Source organism: Gymnodraco acuticeps, unplaced genomic scaffold (assembly GCF_902827175.1).
Source record: "Gymnodraco acuticeps unplaced genomic scaffold, fGymAcu1.1, whole genome shotgun sequence".
Lineage (NCBI taxonomy): Eukaryota > Metazoa > Chordata > Actinopteri > Perciformes > Bathydraconidae > Gymnodraco > Gymnodraco acuticeps.
The window spans coordinates 2,774,825-2,791,446 of record NW_022990341.1 but is presented as its reverse complement, the minus strand read 5'-3'; the positions used below and the strand labels follow the sequence as shown (position 1 = coordinate 2,791,446).

Genomic DNA, 16,622 nt, shown 5'->3' with positions numbered 1-16,622 from the left:
AGGCCAAACAGTCGTCATGGTAACTTGCAATAAAATACCCTTAGCTCAGCATGCGAGGAGGGAGAAGAGGCTCAAACTAAACACTGTTACCCTGAGGGAAGCTTTACAGGCCCACACAAACGGCAGAGCAGACGCACCGAGCAGCAGCTTGAAGGATTTAGTCTCCCAGGTCAGATTCAATTTGGAGGGTTGTGACATATTTTATGAAACAGAGCCGTGCCAACAGAAACAGCAGAAGGGTGTGATTAAAAAAGGGATGTCTCAAGTTCATCTCCCGGATCTTTATCGGGGCAGAACAGGACATTTTTAAACGCAACATAAGCTGCATTTTTAAACCTGATCCATTTCCGACCCTTTGTTTAATGTAACCCACTGCACTCCGGGTACACCAGCTGTCAAACACGCATGACGGAAAAGCTGTTCCACAGAAATTCAGGCGTAAACCACAGACTAGATGTCAAGCTGCCAGCACTTTCAGTTAATGAAAGTCAAATTAAGATGGAGGACAAAGTTCTTCAGTGGGACAGCCCCAGTAATTACCCTCCCAACCTCCCAACTGAGACGGTTGCCATGCTGTTGTAATCACTTGGAACATTTGGGAGAGTCTCATCTAAAAGGGCTGCTGCTGCCTCAGTGTGTGTGTGTGTGTGTGTGTGTGTGTGTGTGTGTGTGTGTTTTTTTAATATGGCGTAATAGCAGGCAGGCTGTCCCAAATCTGGTAAGATCATTGCATCTGGCATGTGCGCAGTGTGTTGGACAAAGAGAAAAAAAGACAGACAGACAGAAGTAGGGAGAGCAGACCAGGCAAGGAATTTGTAGGGACTTTCCCTTGCTCATTTATATCCTAACTTTGTTCCGTCTCATAACTTTTTTTGTTATGATAAAAAACCAAACCATGAGGACTATTGCGCAGACATGTCCAGCTACTAATGTTGTCACTCTACTAAAAAGTATGGCTTTGATATTATACCTGCCTCTTGATACTTGATACTGAAACAATACAACGGCGACTCATGCACATCTACATGACACACATTTCATGAGATGCCACCGGCATGTATGCAGAATATTCTAATCACTGACCACAGGAGAGTCAACATGGTATCACGACAGTCTCAGTATTGTTTTGATATTATGAATTCAGTACATCATGGTGCAAAGTTAAACCTTTCATTGAGTCAAACAAACATTTCATAATGCAAAATACCTCTCCTCGCCCTTACTTTTTCTTTCTTTAGATGCTGAAGTTAAATAAACAGCCTTTAGCAAAGATTGAATAACATCACCAGAGCATAGTCAATGTTTTTCTATGCACTGCAATGTTTTTTTAAATACTATAGTCCATTTGAACCGTTAGACCCCTTATCCCATATCCATTCATGCCGCACATGTAACCCAGCACTCTTAGTTATAAGCCTCATTGCAAGGAAAAGGTAGATTAAAATGCATAATATCTTGCAAATATAAAAAGAACTCAATAAACCAGTCTAGATCTTGACTGTCAGACAGTTGACTGTTCCCCACGCCTCAGTTGAATTGCTTAGTTTCCCTCCATTTGATCTGTACTTAAATAATCTCATATAGTTATTTGACATAACTTTAGATGACACCAAATACATTAAAAAAAGGTCTGTCTTAAGGCATTCATTCGTTTTCGACTGTTAAAAGGAGGGAATAACACTAAAAATCCCCCATAACTACTGTGTGTCTTTAACCAAATCACCCACAGGCTATTTCTTCTTATAACATAGCCCCAAACTTCTCCTGGTTGTAAAATAGGCCTAAACTAATAATGTGACCCATCACAGAGCAGTTTCCCTCCTTCTCCTACCTGGAGTGCTCTGCTCGGTTCATTACTCCATGCGCCCTGCCTGCCTGTCTCCAGGATTACGGGGCTGTGTTGGTCGAGGAATGCAGGCCGCAGTAATTCCCTGTTAATTTGCTAACCTGTTCAACAGTGCAGACACAACGCTCTGTAATCCCCTCGACCTTCACAGCCACGACCACCACCACGACCACCACCTCCTAACTGTGCATGTGGTTCATGTGGGCATGCACCTAGATTCATTCACATTCTGACTGGTATTTATTTAATGCGTGTGGATCAAAGAGCAAAGTGGTTGAGCATGCACTGCGGCTGCATTAGCATTGCTAAGGGAAATGTTAACAGGCCGTTACTATCACTTCCACTCTGTCTCATATGCATTTTAACTTCCAGATCTTAATCACAGTAGGTCTTTACATTTCTATCTATTCTAAGAGTAAAGGGTTAGAGGCACACATGCATGTTTTGTGCATAATGGTCAGTGGTGTGTAAAGTAACTAAGTACATTTACTCAAGTACTGTACTTAAGTACAATATTGAGGGACTTTGAGTTGAGTACTATATTACTACTAGTCTACTAGTATTAAGTACTTTCACTCCACTACATGTATTTAATACCTTAAGCTAATTTGCTGTTTTGGATCAATGATAAAAGAATATGATCAACACTTAATTAAAATAAGCTTCATCTGTACCAGCTTTGATAACACTCTAATATTTATATTCAAATCTGCATAATGACTACTTTCACTTTTTATACTTTAGGTATGTTTTGATGCCAATACTTTTTTTACTTGAGTAACATTTTGATTGCAGACTTTTAACAGAGTATTCCTACACTTTGGTACTTCTACTTTTACTTAAGTACAAGATCCGAGTACTTCTCCCACCTCTGATAGTGGTACAAACACACAAGCAAGAGCTCAGTACTGACTCATACAGTTCCACACATTATTTACTACTCGCTCTCCCACTTCAACCAACAAGTACAGGACGAAAACATAGTGGAGGCATTTTAACTACACTACTAATCAAAAGGGTGGGGCAGGCTGAACTGAATATAACCTGAAACATGAGCACGTAAAAGCAATGGTTTACAAAATGATCTTACTGAGAGTTCAGGGAGATCACACGAAGAGATAAGAAAGGAACTACTTGGTAAGTTGAGGGGATTTTACAGAGATGTTTTAAAGCCACATTAATAAAATGATGCAGTCATTTCATTTCAAACCTTTTTTTAACGAGATTGGTCCCATTGAGATCATAGATCTCTTTTTCAAGGGAGACCTGCAGCATATAGGTTCCACATGAAACATAAAACAATAAAGGACATTATACATTATATTTACAGGATACATTTACATAGTTAAAAGTGGGAAGGACTGGGGGTAATTAAATAATGCAGTGTTGTGGGCATCTCAATAAATAGCTTTGCCTTCAGAGCACATGGCGAAGCATGGTGCGGATAAATCACATTTCACACCAGGCTACAGCTTGGGTCAGATGCAAGTAAACCATGGGCGGCACAATAGTTGGCCTTTGTCTGTTTGTATCCTCGATGCAACACACGCAAATAGATACACTCACGCATGTCAGCTGTGTGCGGTTAGCACTGGGTGAAAATATGCAACCATCCACATGTCCACGCCACAGAAGTAACACTATGTCGTGTGCCACAAGAGGGCTCCTACGCTTCCTCAAGAATCAGATTCACAATCAGCTACCACACTGTGTAGCAAAGTGTTACCAACCGTGTTCCTGTATCCCAACACAGGGGCTTCATTGCACTTTACAGGCCTTAGACTATTATTATTAAAGTCAACAAGCATTTCAAACTAAGATTTTAAGAAGGTTTTAGTGCAATAAGTAAAGTAAATCACAGTACCTTATCAGCAAATGTCAATGTGACCCTTACGAATGAGTCACATATCGCTTTTGCAGTCAGAGCTAAGTAACACAGAGCAAAACAGAAAATACAAACATTATCGTTTACTTCAGCCAATAAAAGCTCCATTGCCACTGTCTCTCAGGCTAGGATAACATGTTTCAGCTGTTGCCATTTCGTGCAAAGTTGCAGTTATAATAAGCATTTCCACAGCACCACTTCACAGCATGGGCTCATTGTTGTGGCCCTGCTCAAGAGTCAGGTCGAATGTTCCTCCCCAACTGAGCTGGGATGTAATCGATTGATTGGCTTAACATGTGTTATTTTTAGCAGAAAAACGTTTCTAGCGTTTTTAAGGTGACGAAGCTAGAGGAAGTGCAGCTGTATTCGTCACAGCGGTTAGCAGATGACTCCCTACTTCTTATAGTATTTTAGGAATATTAGTCTATGCAGTAAAATACAGACATGTTGTATCTGTTTGTTGGTGAATCATTTAGAAAACAAGAAATGGTAAAACCAACTGATTAAATAAAATGCTGCAGGAGCTCATGCAGTATGGGTTAACCTCAAAAACCCCTCTCATGTCATTAAAGGTAAACACCTTCCTCCGTGCCATCCTGTCATATGGAAAACCACTGCCTTCGCCACAAGAACATTACAGCTCAGTGAGTGCAGAATATCTGGATGTTAAGCTTCAGCGGGAAAATGATAGGTGAGGAAATCATGGTGCATAACGTGTGTGTGTGTGTGTGTGTGTGTGTGTGTGTGTGTGTGTGTGTGTGTGTGTGTGTGTGTGTGTGTGTGTGTGTGTGTGTGTGTGTGTGTGTGTGTGTGTGTGTCAGGCTGAACAGAGAGGGAGGCAGGGAGGAATGTCAAACACCAACAACATTCCACTGCCTCTCCTTGCACTGCCTGCAGCCCTTTCACATTGTCTTTTCCTCTTTTGTGTGACTTCACTGTTCACAAGTCACCTAGCATGGATGAAAAAACGTGAGAAAGAATAGCAAGGCCGCATGCATGCATCAACCCTGAGATAAAAATGAAGAAAATGAAAAACACTTGAGATTAAATCAGCTTCATTGCCTTGGAACCCTCATGGAAAGGCAACAAGAAGGCTACGATTTGTCCTATTGAGTATTTACCAGAGCAAAGCACACATAGGAATGGAATTAGAATTACTCTATCATTGGGAATAACACTGATGCCCATAAATTGAGCACTTGCTCTCTAATTTAGAGCTTTCTTAATTGTTTCTTCAAACAGCTTTACCGTCATTTCAAACTTAATAATGGAAAACACAAACATGTCATTCAAATGCTTTGTTAATATTAGCATATTGTAACTAAAATGCAAGAGAACCTTTGATCCTTTTAAGTAAATCCTAATCTACAGAGAGTGTGGGTCTAAGTATCTTAAAACATGCTATTGGGCTCCAATTAGTGGACACTAATTATACTTACTAAAAGACTGCACTAGAAAGTAAACCAGTACCCCTGCACTCTGTTATGCTAGTACTTAGCTTAAGGCTGCTGTAGAAAGTAAACCAGTTATCCCTGTATGAGTTGAATACATGGACACTGTGTGCCGGGTAAAAGATAAGGAGTACTTAGGTCATCTTTAAGATTATCACAAATATTTCTTTATTTTCCCACACATTACTTTAACATAGGCGTGAGAATTTACCCAAAATGCTTTACTGCAGGGTGGTCTTAACACTTTTAACTGGCATATTTTTATGAAAGGAAACATGTGTTGGCTACATCATGAAAGTTAACCATACAAATATTGTGATTATTTCCCTTGTAAACTCCACATTGTTGCCTCTCCTCTATCACTGTCAGATCTCTTAATTCAGCAGGGCAGACTAAACATGGTTAAGTGTCCATTTTGAATTCTTTCTCTTGCTCTCGCTGTTCAACATCTGGGCAGCGGTGCAACTCAGACTGAACACTTAGCAGTAATAGGTCACAGTATCATATTAACCAGACCTTAACCATTTGCATTAAACAAGGGGCGAAGTAGGGAACAATGCAGATCATACTAATTGTTTTTAAATTGTGTGAAAATGCTCCAGGACTAAAAAAAAAAACATAATTTAATAGTAGTGATAATGTGGAAAAATGCCCCAAAATGAAGTTACTAAAGATGACTAACAGTGAAGTGTGAAACCTGTATAGAAACGTGACCAGTGGTACAATTTCGTGGTACTTGTATACTTGAGTATTTCTACTCCACTCAAATTCAGAGGTAAATAGTGTGCTTTTACTTTGAAGTATACAAAGTAATACAACTTAGCTGCACCTTTACCAGCTGTGATAAACACATTAATGCATCAATAATTATAACCCAAACATATCATATATTTTTCTGAAAAGGGCCAATCTGCATAATGAGTACTTTTACTTTTGGTACTTAAAGTATATTTTGAATGTAATACTTTTGTACTTTTACTTGAGTCACATTTTGATTGCAGGAGTTTAACTTGTAACAGAGTATTCCTGGTACTTCGACTTTTACTCAAAGATCTGAGTACTTCAGTATTTCCATTTTAAGCCATTTTATACTTCTACTTCACTACACTTAAATGGGAAATAATGTTTATTTACTCCACTTCGAGAAGTACGTGATTTATATTACTTGTTTTGATTTTGTTCCCACTTCATTCAAGATCATACATGGACATCTTAAACCCTGGATACAAAAAAGTCCAATATTTGTTCAATACATAATTAGTTTTAATTGCTTTTTTTTGTTCCTAATGCTTCTAATAGTGCTCATATATTGTTTCAGTTCTTGGTAAACATTTTCAAAATTACGTTTGGAGTCAGCCCATCTCTTTTTATGGATATGAAATGTCCCTAAAAATAAAATGAACTGCACAAAAAAAACAAGTCTGCAACCTTACTATCAGCTTTGAAGTGTATACAAATGTATCTATCCTGGGGTTGTACTTGTAGTCCCTAAAATACTTCAGTACACAATCTGAGTACTTCTCCCACCACCGTAACGTCACAGTGAAGTGATGCTATGTCTACCCCGTGTACCGCAGATGCAGACAACAAAACGTGACACATTTTAAGATATTAGGCAACTTCTTAACAGGTTTATCCAAATCAAACACTTACCCAGAGAGAGGTGAATAAAGCAGAAGACCACGACTAGGGATTTGACCGAGGAGACACCGGGAAGCTGCTCCATATTTTCTGTAAAATCCACATAAGGTCGCCAGCCCAAAGTTGAGCGGTCTCCCGGGACGTTGGTTCTCAAAAACTCTCGTTGAAAAGGTATCACAAGCAATAAAAGGGCAAACAAGTACCGGTAGTGCTAAACTAACACATGTCCGTATGTTTTTTTTACATGTGTTTAACGAGTCGTCACGTTTGAAACCGCTTTAAAATACAAAATGTAACTTGCGGTAGTCACACAAGGAGTCGAAAAGTCGTCCACCTCTCTACGCTCACCAGTCACTGGAGTCACTGAGAGTGAAGAACTACAAACATGTATCCTTCCGCTGAAGTCAACGGGGATCTACTTTGGCTTTGAAAAGATGGTAGAAAGTTAAAAACGTTATATCTTGATTACAGTGATTGATACAAATTCAAAGGTTTTGTATTACTGGATATAATATTCCATGTTATCCCGGACACAACCGAAAAACACACTAGACGTAAGTTTCCTTTCTCTGTGTCGCCGCGGCGGAGGAATTTTTTTTCTCATTTTTCTACTTCTCGGAGCCTGGTATGACTCAAAATTAACCCGTTCAATGATTGTCTTTTTTTTCTCCTACCATGAACTGCACGTTTTTCCCCCGATATGTCTTTGAACTCCCACTCTTTATTCGCTTATTTTCGTTTTGATGGTTCAGGTCAGAGGCGTTTTCAGCCATGAGAATCTTGACTGTGAAAGACTGCAGACAGAAAGGTGGGTAAACAATGAGTTTCAGGGATCTTCAAAAAACTAACTTTGCATGTGTGTTTGAAGGACCATACAACGTGATTTTGGTACTGTGAATCATGCATTTAAAAGCATAGACAGGTATAAAGGTTGACTTGCTCCAGCTTTTTAATCAGTGTTAATGCAGTTTACTTGCAGGTTTTAGGTCAATCACCACTTCTCCATGTGCAGATATAATTCGAGATCTGCAGTAGTCCATGAGTTTGATGGGCTATTTTGGTGGGAAAATGGAAAAAGGAAATCTTAAAAATTGAATTGTGAGAACAATCGGTTTACAAATGTAGTGATATAGTGATGTCATTATTTTCCAGAAGGAGTACTTTACCATGAATATAGGTTTTTATTTGTTTCTCCTTAGAGCCAAAACTTGGTCAACAGAAAAGTAATCGGCAATAATTTAGATTTGTGTCAATAATTTATTTGATCGATTTTTAAGCGAAAAAAGCCAAACATAATTTGGCAGCAACCACAAATATGAACATTTTCTGTAATTGTTTTTTTCGTGATGATAACCAAAGATAACAATATAATGTTGTGCTCTGGGAAATAATAATCTTTTTTACAATTTTTTTTTATTATCAAGGTAAAAGTATCTTTCTGTTAATCAATACAGTTGCAGCCCCAGTTAGAATACAGGGTTTAATGCTGACCAGAAGCAACGTTTTTAATCACATCATCGTTTTTTTCTGGAGAGTAAGGTCAGCTTCACTTCTAACAACCAACAGACAAGTAAACCCCAACGCTGCCCTTTAAACTCCCTCACTCAAACAGACACACTCACACTGGCTTCATAAACTGTTATAGATCACAGTAATCCCAACCTAATTATCCCTTATCAGCCTGAATGATCCAGGTGTAAATCACAGGCTCATCACAACAACAAGACCACGTCTCATCCCAGTGATTTGTTTGTCTTTACACCCCATTAGAGAAACATTGCAGAGTCTCCTGCTGCTGCGACCGGCCCTCTGTCCTCTATTCAACCCTGCTGAAAAGCCTGGGACTGGGGGGAGCAAATTGATCTCCTCAGGGGTCCGTACGGACAATGCTTTTGTTGCCGTGGCCAATGTCAAGCTCTTGCTCTCCATGCGTGGTGGGGTGTCAGGTGCTGGCACCACAAGAAACACTCTTCAGGCATTTAGTCAGACGCTGTTTTTTTGTTGATAAACCACAACTCGTGTTTGCTTATTCTTCTTATCCGTCACCAAAACACATAAATCCACTGCCACAGATGCACACTTTCTAAGTGTTCTCATGTTTTGTCCTGTGATTTTTAAGGTTGTAAATTAAATTTGGAATTCTTCTACTACTCTTTGACACTTCTCTTGTTTCATAGTAAAGCCATATGTCTGTGAGCTAATGGCAATGTGAGATAAATCACATCAGAGGATCACTTTGTCTGCAGCACTGTTTTCCTAATGATGTCACTCCAGATGTGGGCCTCTATAGTTTGTGGAAGATGGGGTGAGAAAGGGTGTGGATGTGCCTCGTGAGCAGAAAGCGCTGATTCCTAGTTCCCCTTGCCTTTGGGCTGATGAAAGGCTCCTATCGCAGAAGTTTGACACAGTTTCAAAGAGGAAAAATAAACAAAGTGTTGGAATAGCTCAGTCTCACTGATGCTGTAAATCCATTGGAACCACCTTTGTATTTAATACATCAACAACCCCAACTGCAAATCTCTTGTTTGAGATAAAAACAAACATCACAACTCAAGTTTATCAGGGAATCAAAGTAGATTACATAATCACTTTTGTTTGTAGAGACCCACTTTAAAAGCAGTAAATACTCTCCAAAATTATCGCTGCAACTAACAGTTTATAATCATTTAATCTGCTGATTCTTTTTTAGATTGAATTATTAATAATTTCTTCTATAAAATAGTTGAAAAAATGTCCAGTTTCTTAAAGTCCAGGATGATGTCTTTAAAGGTCCTCTTTTGTCAAAACCAAAATGTATTTAGGTTATTATGAATTACAAAAGTGAGAAGCGGTAAATCTTCCTATATGATATGCTGTAAACAACCTTTTCTTGCCAAGTTTGAATAAAAATGACTTATTAAAATAGTTAAAGGCGATTACTTTATTGTGATTATCGACTAAGCCTTGCAGCTCTATCAGGAATCAAAGTATGTTGTCAGAACTTCACCTTGTAAACAGCACATTCTGCATCCACATGGGAATGAGTTTTATGTATTTCAGGTGTACCCCAGCGAAGTAATAAATAAAGCTTGGTCTGCCATGCCATGTGAGAGAGCTGCTTTCATCGACGTTGGGGCTCTTCACACTGATTTGGAGCTCATCAGTCAGGGTGACTGCAGCTGTCAGCCGTGTAGATTTATACTGCAGAACAGGGTGTTCAGAGGGCAGATAGTAATGACTGATTACACGAGAGAGTGTGTGTGTGTGTGTGTGTGTGTGTGTGTGTGTGTGTGTGTGTGTGTGTGTGTGTGTGTGTGTGTGTGTGTGTGTGTGTGTGTGTGTGTGTGTGTGTGTGTGTGTGTGTGTGTGTGTGTGTGTGTTCTTGAGCACACCCCTTATCCCTAAACACGCCATCTTCTCCCAACGTGATAGCCATGGGAAACCAAATCAGCGCCTGTAATTCAAGACGAAGTCACCCGGCCTTTACGTTCTAGAGAGCAGGGGAGGCAGCATGAAGTATATATATGATGCCTTTCTATAATTAGTAGTGGCAGGGACTGATTCACTTTTCCTAGCTGTGGCAACTGATTTGCTTGCATACACAGTCATAAATACTGTAACTGAGGAAGGTCTTGTTCTTGGTTCAGAGACACTCAATACTTTTAATCACGCTTTTTGCACCATAGCATTTTGCAAACTGTTAAAGCAGCCCTGAATGCTACACTGAGATCAGGTTTGTTTTTCAAGCATTTTGTGCTGGCTTTGCAGAGATGAACATTTGTGAACGTCAAGCGTTGGGTGTGAAGTTTTGATGCCCCCAGTGCCCCTCGTCAGGACGGAAGCATCGTCTGTCTAAAGTCGTCTTCACTGTGTAAGCAGATCTGTGGGACAGGAAGTTAAAGGGGATATATTTAGAGTTGATTATCACCTCCTTTCTCACTGACCTGTTTTGACTGCTGCAAAAAAAAGCCCACTTACAGTTGTATACATGTGTTACTTGCCCCCCTCTCTGTCATAGTCTGCAGACATGTGGGTGTATTGAGTAGAGTTTCATATTTAAATCAGATGGGCTGGAAGACAGTGTGCTGCTCTGTGATTGACACCATGATAACAAGTAAGAGAACATCACATGAATTGAGTATCAATAGTTAGAGTGTTGCCACTAGTCATCACGATGAGGAGCCACACAGTGTTTAGTTAATAAAATGTAGATGTAGAGCTTATTCAAGGCTTTTCCAAGTATTTAATCACAGTAAATATTTCCTGTGTGAACTTGAGGTTATATGAGTCAAATGTCAACATGGGTGCAGATAATGCGCACACAATAAGCAAAACAAATTGGCACTAAATCAGTGTAATCATTTACTTCCTGGGAAGTAAACATACCTGCGCAAGTTTTACTGCCTTTGGTTTTATTGTAAAATATTAAGATAAAGGCTGTGCTGCAGAAAAAAAAGCTCAGAACTGATTTACGATAGAGCCCACTAAGATTAAGCTACGGTTATGTAATTATGGAACTCATTTTCAAGCTGTCTTTGTAAAGTCCCATCGCTTCGCCAACAGTGAAACGATGCAAAACAAGGAACACATTTTAACTCCACCTTGAAAACCTTGTACGTTTAGCTTCTACCGACATATTTTAAACAAAATAAACAACTTGCAGTCATACATTCTCGAGTTAAGGAGTGATTTTGTGACTATGTTCGTGTGAAAAACCAAGATAGTGTGTGTATAAGTGTATGTGAGCCTCATGGCGTTCCACAGTGGTCAAAGGTGGGGAGTCAGCAAGCGCGAGGACCCGGCGTGATGTGGGCCGAGACCTCCACCAAAAGGTCTCTGATGAGGAGGGAAAAGGGGAGTTGGCAGAGAGGTGAGGAAACAGGTGATAGAGGAAAGGTGTGTGTGTGTGTGTGTGTGTGTGTGTGTGTGTGTGTGTGTGTGTGAGAACATGTCCTTTGGCAGGGCCAGGTGGATGGGAATGTGTGGTTGTGTGTGGATGCGATCCTCCCTTGAGAGCCCCTGCCTGCCCACCGTCACCCCACACTAGCAGGCTATTTATATTGCACTGTGGGAAAATAACGGCCCCACCAGTGTCATCTGGGTTCTGCAAGGTTTATACTTCCCACCCACACACGCACACACATGCATAACACCGCCACGCTTCCAAAATCCGTCAGTCACAAACAACTTCAGGACAAACTCGGGAATAAGTAATAACTTAAAACAGGATAGATTTCATTTTGATGTATGCAGAGGAACAAGTTGTGAAACTAGAAACACAAGGACCCGGAGTTAACACCTTGACCTCTGCATGTAATTCACTGCTGGGGACATTTAGATTCAACAAAGGTCTCAGTGAGGTCAAATTCAGTCTCCCAACCAAGGTCGTCTCAACATACATACATTAAGGGGTGCGCATTTAAGCACAGCTGCCCGTCTGTTGCATGCACCAAAACATAAACACAGAAAATAACTCACACACACATTTGGACCCGAGCCCTGGTCCCCGAGGCCCAAGGGGAGCAGCAGGTCAAACTAATCTGCCACAGGCCATGATGTTGATGATACCACACAGACGGGATGAAAACAGCACATCGGAGAGGAGAAACTACACTAAACGACAAACAGGATTAAAACATAGTTTGATGTTTAAAGAGATTAAGTGCATAAATGATAAGTTTGGTTCTATTCTGCCATAAAATATATTCAACACAAGTGCCCAAATAAGGACAAAACACTCATTAAAGTCATTTTAAACATGGAAATGCATTGAAAATACATAGTGTTAATATCTGTCGTACCTGTTATCAAAAGCGAGGGGGGGGCTTACCCTTGGCTAATAGGTGACATCACATGTCAAAAGTAGTGGGCTTCAATCAGCCCAATCAGTTTAACACAGGTTATGTGATAGCAAATAGGTAAAGGAAAACCACACACACACGTCACTGCAAAGAGAAGTAGGTAAAGAGAACATCAATCATATCTCAGCTCTTAATGTCCCTGCTCTGGATGTTTGGCATTAAGTGGTGTTATGGCCGACACACTGGTGTGAAAATAAAGTGATAAATACAGAACTAGTGTCCAGACTGAGTTTATTCCTATAGCTCCACTACAGCTGTAGACCATTATACCATTGAAAAATACACATGAAACAGGAATTGCAAGTGTTATACTCTTTGGTGTCTGGAAAGTCTATATAAAGGCAAACAGGTTTACATTTAGAGAAAACGGCTGGGCAAAAGGTGACAAACACAAGGTATGACTGAAACTGACATACTTACCCAAATAGAGACAAAACACTGATAAAACCATATGAACATGGCAATGCAAGGACAAAAAACAGACACACGAACATGAAGAATATGGTATGCATAAATCTAAAGTGTGACATTCTTGCACAACATCCCTACATGGTTTCCTGAACATATTTCCTTTTAGTATTCCTCCATGCTCAATACTTAACATGTGTGCAGACTGTGTTTCTCTGCAGGTCTGTGTGTTTAACTCACACGCTGAAAGTTATAGAGAGTGTAAAGTGAGTGTGCTCTGCATATCTTCCAGGGTTAATTGTACCATAAATTCACAAGCTGCTAAAAGGCAGGCATGGCTGGAATTCACACTTGAGCCTTCACTTTCTCACAGACACAACTCTGCATTGTGTGAGAGCTTGTATGACACTATTAATATGCCAACAATGTTTACTGTCTGAAGAAATGGAGAAATAAATAATGAAGACACTGGGAAATCTGAGAAGTTTAGGTATAAACTACAATCATTTTAGTCATGTAGTTTATACCTCTGTCTTGTTTTGTGTTTATTATCTTTGCTTTTTAATGACTGTTTTTGAAATGCCATTTTATAACGTGATTCTGCTGCACTATTTCTTAATGCTCTTAATGTTTGCTTTGAATTGCCTTGTGTCGGAAGGTGAATAAACGTGCCATGCCTTGCGTTACAATATGTTTAAATAAGGGACCTTTACAGGGTCATTTATACAACAATAGAAATAAAAAAATCTTAATTAAGAAGTGTTTCGTTATTTAATGGCTCTGGGCAAATCACCTCACCCAGTGTGACATATATTTATGTATTTTAATTAGGGCTGTCAGTCGATTAAAATATTTAAATCGCGATTAATCGCATGATCGTCCATAGTTAATCGCGATTAATCGCAAATTAATCGCACATTTTTTATCTGTTTTAAATGTACCTTAGAGGAATATTTTTCAAGTTTTTAATACTCTTGTCAACATATGAGTGGACAAATATGCTTTATGCTAATGTTTATTATCATTTGAACAATGACAAATATTCTCATGAATATTAAACACAACAACTTCTGAACATTACAAATATTCGCCTCAATTCAACCTGGAACCTAATACAATAAAAATGGTGTGTGTGTGTGTGTGTGTGTGTGTGTGTGTGTGTGTGTGTGTGTGTGTGTGTGTGTGTGTGTGTGTGTGTGTGTGTGTGTGTGTGTGTGTGTGTGTGTGTGTGTGTGTGTGTGTGTGTGTGTGTGTGTGTGTGTGTGTGTGTGTGTGAGAGAGAGATGGATCGTTGGAGCTATGTGCATCTCAAGGCATATGCTCGAACGGGAGCTGCCTGGACGCTGCAATCATGTTGCACTATCCGTGCTGAGTGTGCTGACTTCTCGTACAATGTCCCACTGTCTTCCTGCATAAAGTCAAGTGCTCGGCGCAGTTGTCGGCGAAATGTCGCTCCTCTGTTTTCATTTAAGCAGCTCCTTATATCTGTTAGCGCAGCTAGCTAGCACCAGATGCTAACAACAACAATGCACGTAAGGTCTCTCTCGCTCGCTCGAGCCACACATACACACACCCTCCCGGTCCTCCCAATAGCCAGTCGGTGCCTGCCGGTGAGCGTGGAAGTGTGGTCTGCCACACGCGGGCGGCAGGAGCGGGGCTGTCAGCATCAGCTTGTAGATGGTATTTTAAACTCGATGCGCTCTGAAACTACGGGGCGGCCGAGGAAAAAAAATACACATGCGTTAATCGCGTTAAAATAATTAGTGGCGTTAATTTTTTTTTGCGTTAACGCGTTATTAACGCGTTAACTTGACAGCCCTAATTTTAATGTGTTTAGATTGTCTTCTTTCTCACTTTTGGTCACATTTCTCTCCCCCATATCCTGTTTATGGCATATGAATACACACCTGAAGGGCAATCCTAGCACACATATGAGATGTGCGCACATATTTAGTGCTGGGAAAAAGGCTCATTTATTACATCGGTTTTATTACAGAGTCTACTCTTTTTTAAACATGCGGTATTATGATGGCGGGGTGTGAGGGGTCATCATAGGTCTGTGATGAGATGATAAAGAACACAGAGTGCAGAGCAGGTCCACACTGACCCCCCCTGTGAGAAGCTCCCAGTTCCCAGGACCCGGTGTGTACGTTTGGGGGCAATAACTCACCAGGTCCCTCCACTTCCTCTTTCGGCCTTCTGCGTTTTATGGCCCTCTCCTGTGCCGTACAGCTGCTGTCCTCGCAGCTTCCCTCTGCTCTGATTGGATGAGAGGCGAGCTGGAGGGAAGAAGATGAAGGGGAAGAGACGGGGAAGCAGCTGGGATGAGGTGGTTTGTATGGGATGCTACAGAGGTTGTTTTTCACATACATTACAGATGACAAGCTGGAGACAACTTCCCTCTGTGTCGTCCACATGTACTGTTTATATTTCCCATCACACTAGCCTGATTATCAGAAAGAAATCCCATTTTGCCGACTTCGTTATACATCATTTCTGGCATAAAAAGTGTGATGTGTAAATAAGAGGACAACAAACTTTAAAAAACGTTTTAAGTCCTTGTTCTTTTATATCTGCAAGGGAAGAAATAGTTAAAAGGCTGCTGTCTATGGTGAATTTAAAGCGAATGGTCTTTAAAGCCCCCACACTAAAACGCTGGGCCAAGGTTTTGGTCAATTTAACAACAACTCAGAAGAGGTTAACAAAACAACCCGAGACAGAGGTTGTTTGGGGTTTTCTTGCTCCAGGGTTGGCGATGGTGGCCTTTTGCTTCGTTTCTGCGTAACACTTAGATGTGTTGCAGTAAGAGTTTAAACAAATATTCTCTGCATCTCAGCCAGTGGTGGAAAGTAAGCAAGTATGCACTCAAGTATTGTACTGAAGTCGTTTTTTGACATATTTATACTTTACTTGAGTACTTCTATTTTTGCTACTTTAGCAGCCACTGCATTTTAGAGGCAACTATTGTACTTTTTACCCGACTACATTTATTTTTTAACACTCACAGTTACTAATATGCTAATACTAGTTACATATGCTAATACATACACATACACATCTTCCGGCGCAGACTGAAAACTCATCTCTTTCGACTCCACTTAGAGCGATAGAATGACTAACAAAGCACTTATACTAATAAAGGACTGTTGAGTAGCACTTGAAATGTTTGGCTCTATGTAACCTGATGTACTTATATGATTCTGTTTTCTTCAAAGTTTGTATCTTCTTGGTCGAATGCACTTATTGTAAGTCGCTTTTAGATAAAAGTGTCAGCTAAATGTAATGTAATAGGGTATAATGCAGTACTGTAGTAATCAATACAGTATTTTAAGCATCTAGATTTGGTACACAATGACCAATAACTAAAATGCTGTAACATATATAAAAACAGGATGAAATAATGATATAATATAATAGTGTGAAAAGATCCATTCTGCATAATAATTTTTTTATTTAGCTGATTATACTTCTGTACTTTATATTATTCCGAAATGAGCCATTGTGCAGAATGAGTACTTTGCTAATAGGTTTTACTTCTAACGTAACATTTT

General features: G+C 40.0%; 1 protein-coding gene across 1 annotated transcript in view; it reads right to left on the bottom strand.

Annotated features, from left to right (window-relative positions):
* The window catches only part of notch2 (notch receptor 2), a 54,388-nt gene extending 47,174 nt beyond the window's left edge, over nucleotides 1–7,214 (bottom strand). The window contains exon 1 of the mRNA XM_034223507.1: nucleotides 6,836–7,214. Within this exon, the coding sequence (XP_034079398.1) occupies nucleotides 6,836–6,908 (73 nt within the window). The 5' untranslated portion in view covers nucleotides 6,909–7,214. The remainder of the gene's footprint in view (nucleotides 1–6,835) is intronic.
* Nucleotides 7,215–16,622: the final 9,408 nt, after the last annotated feature.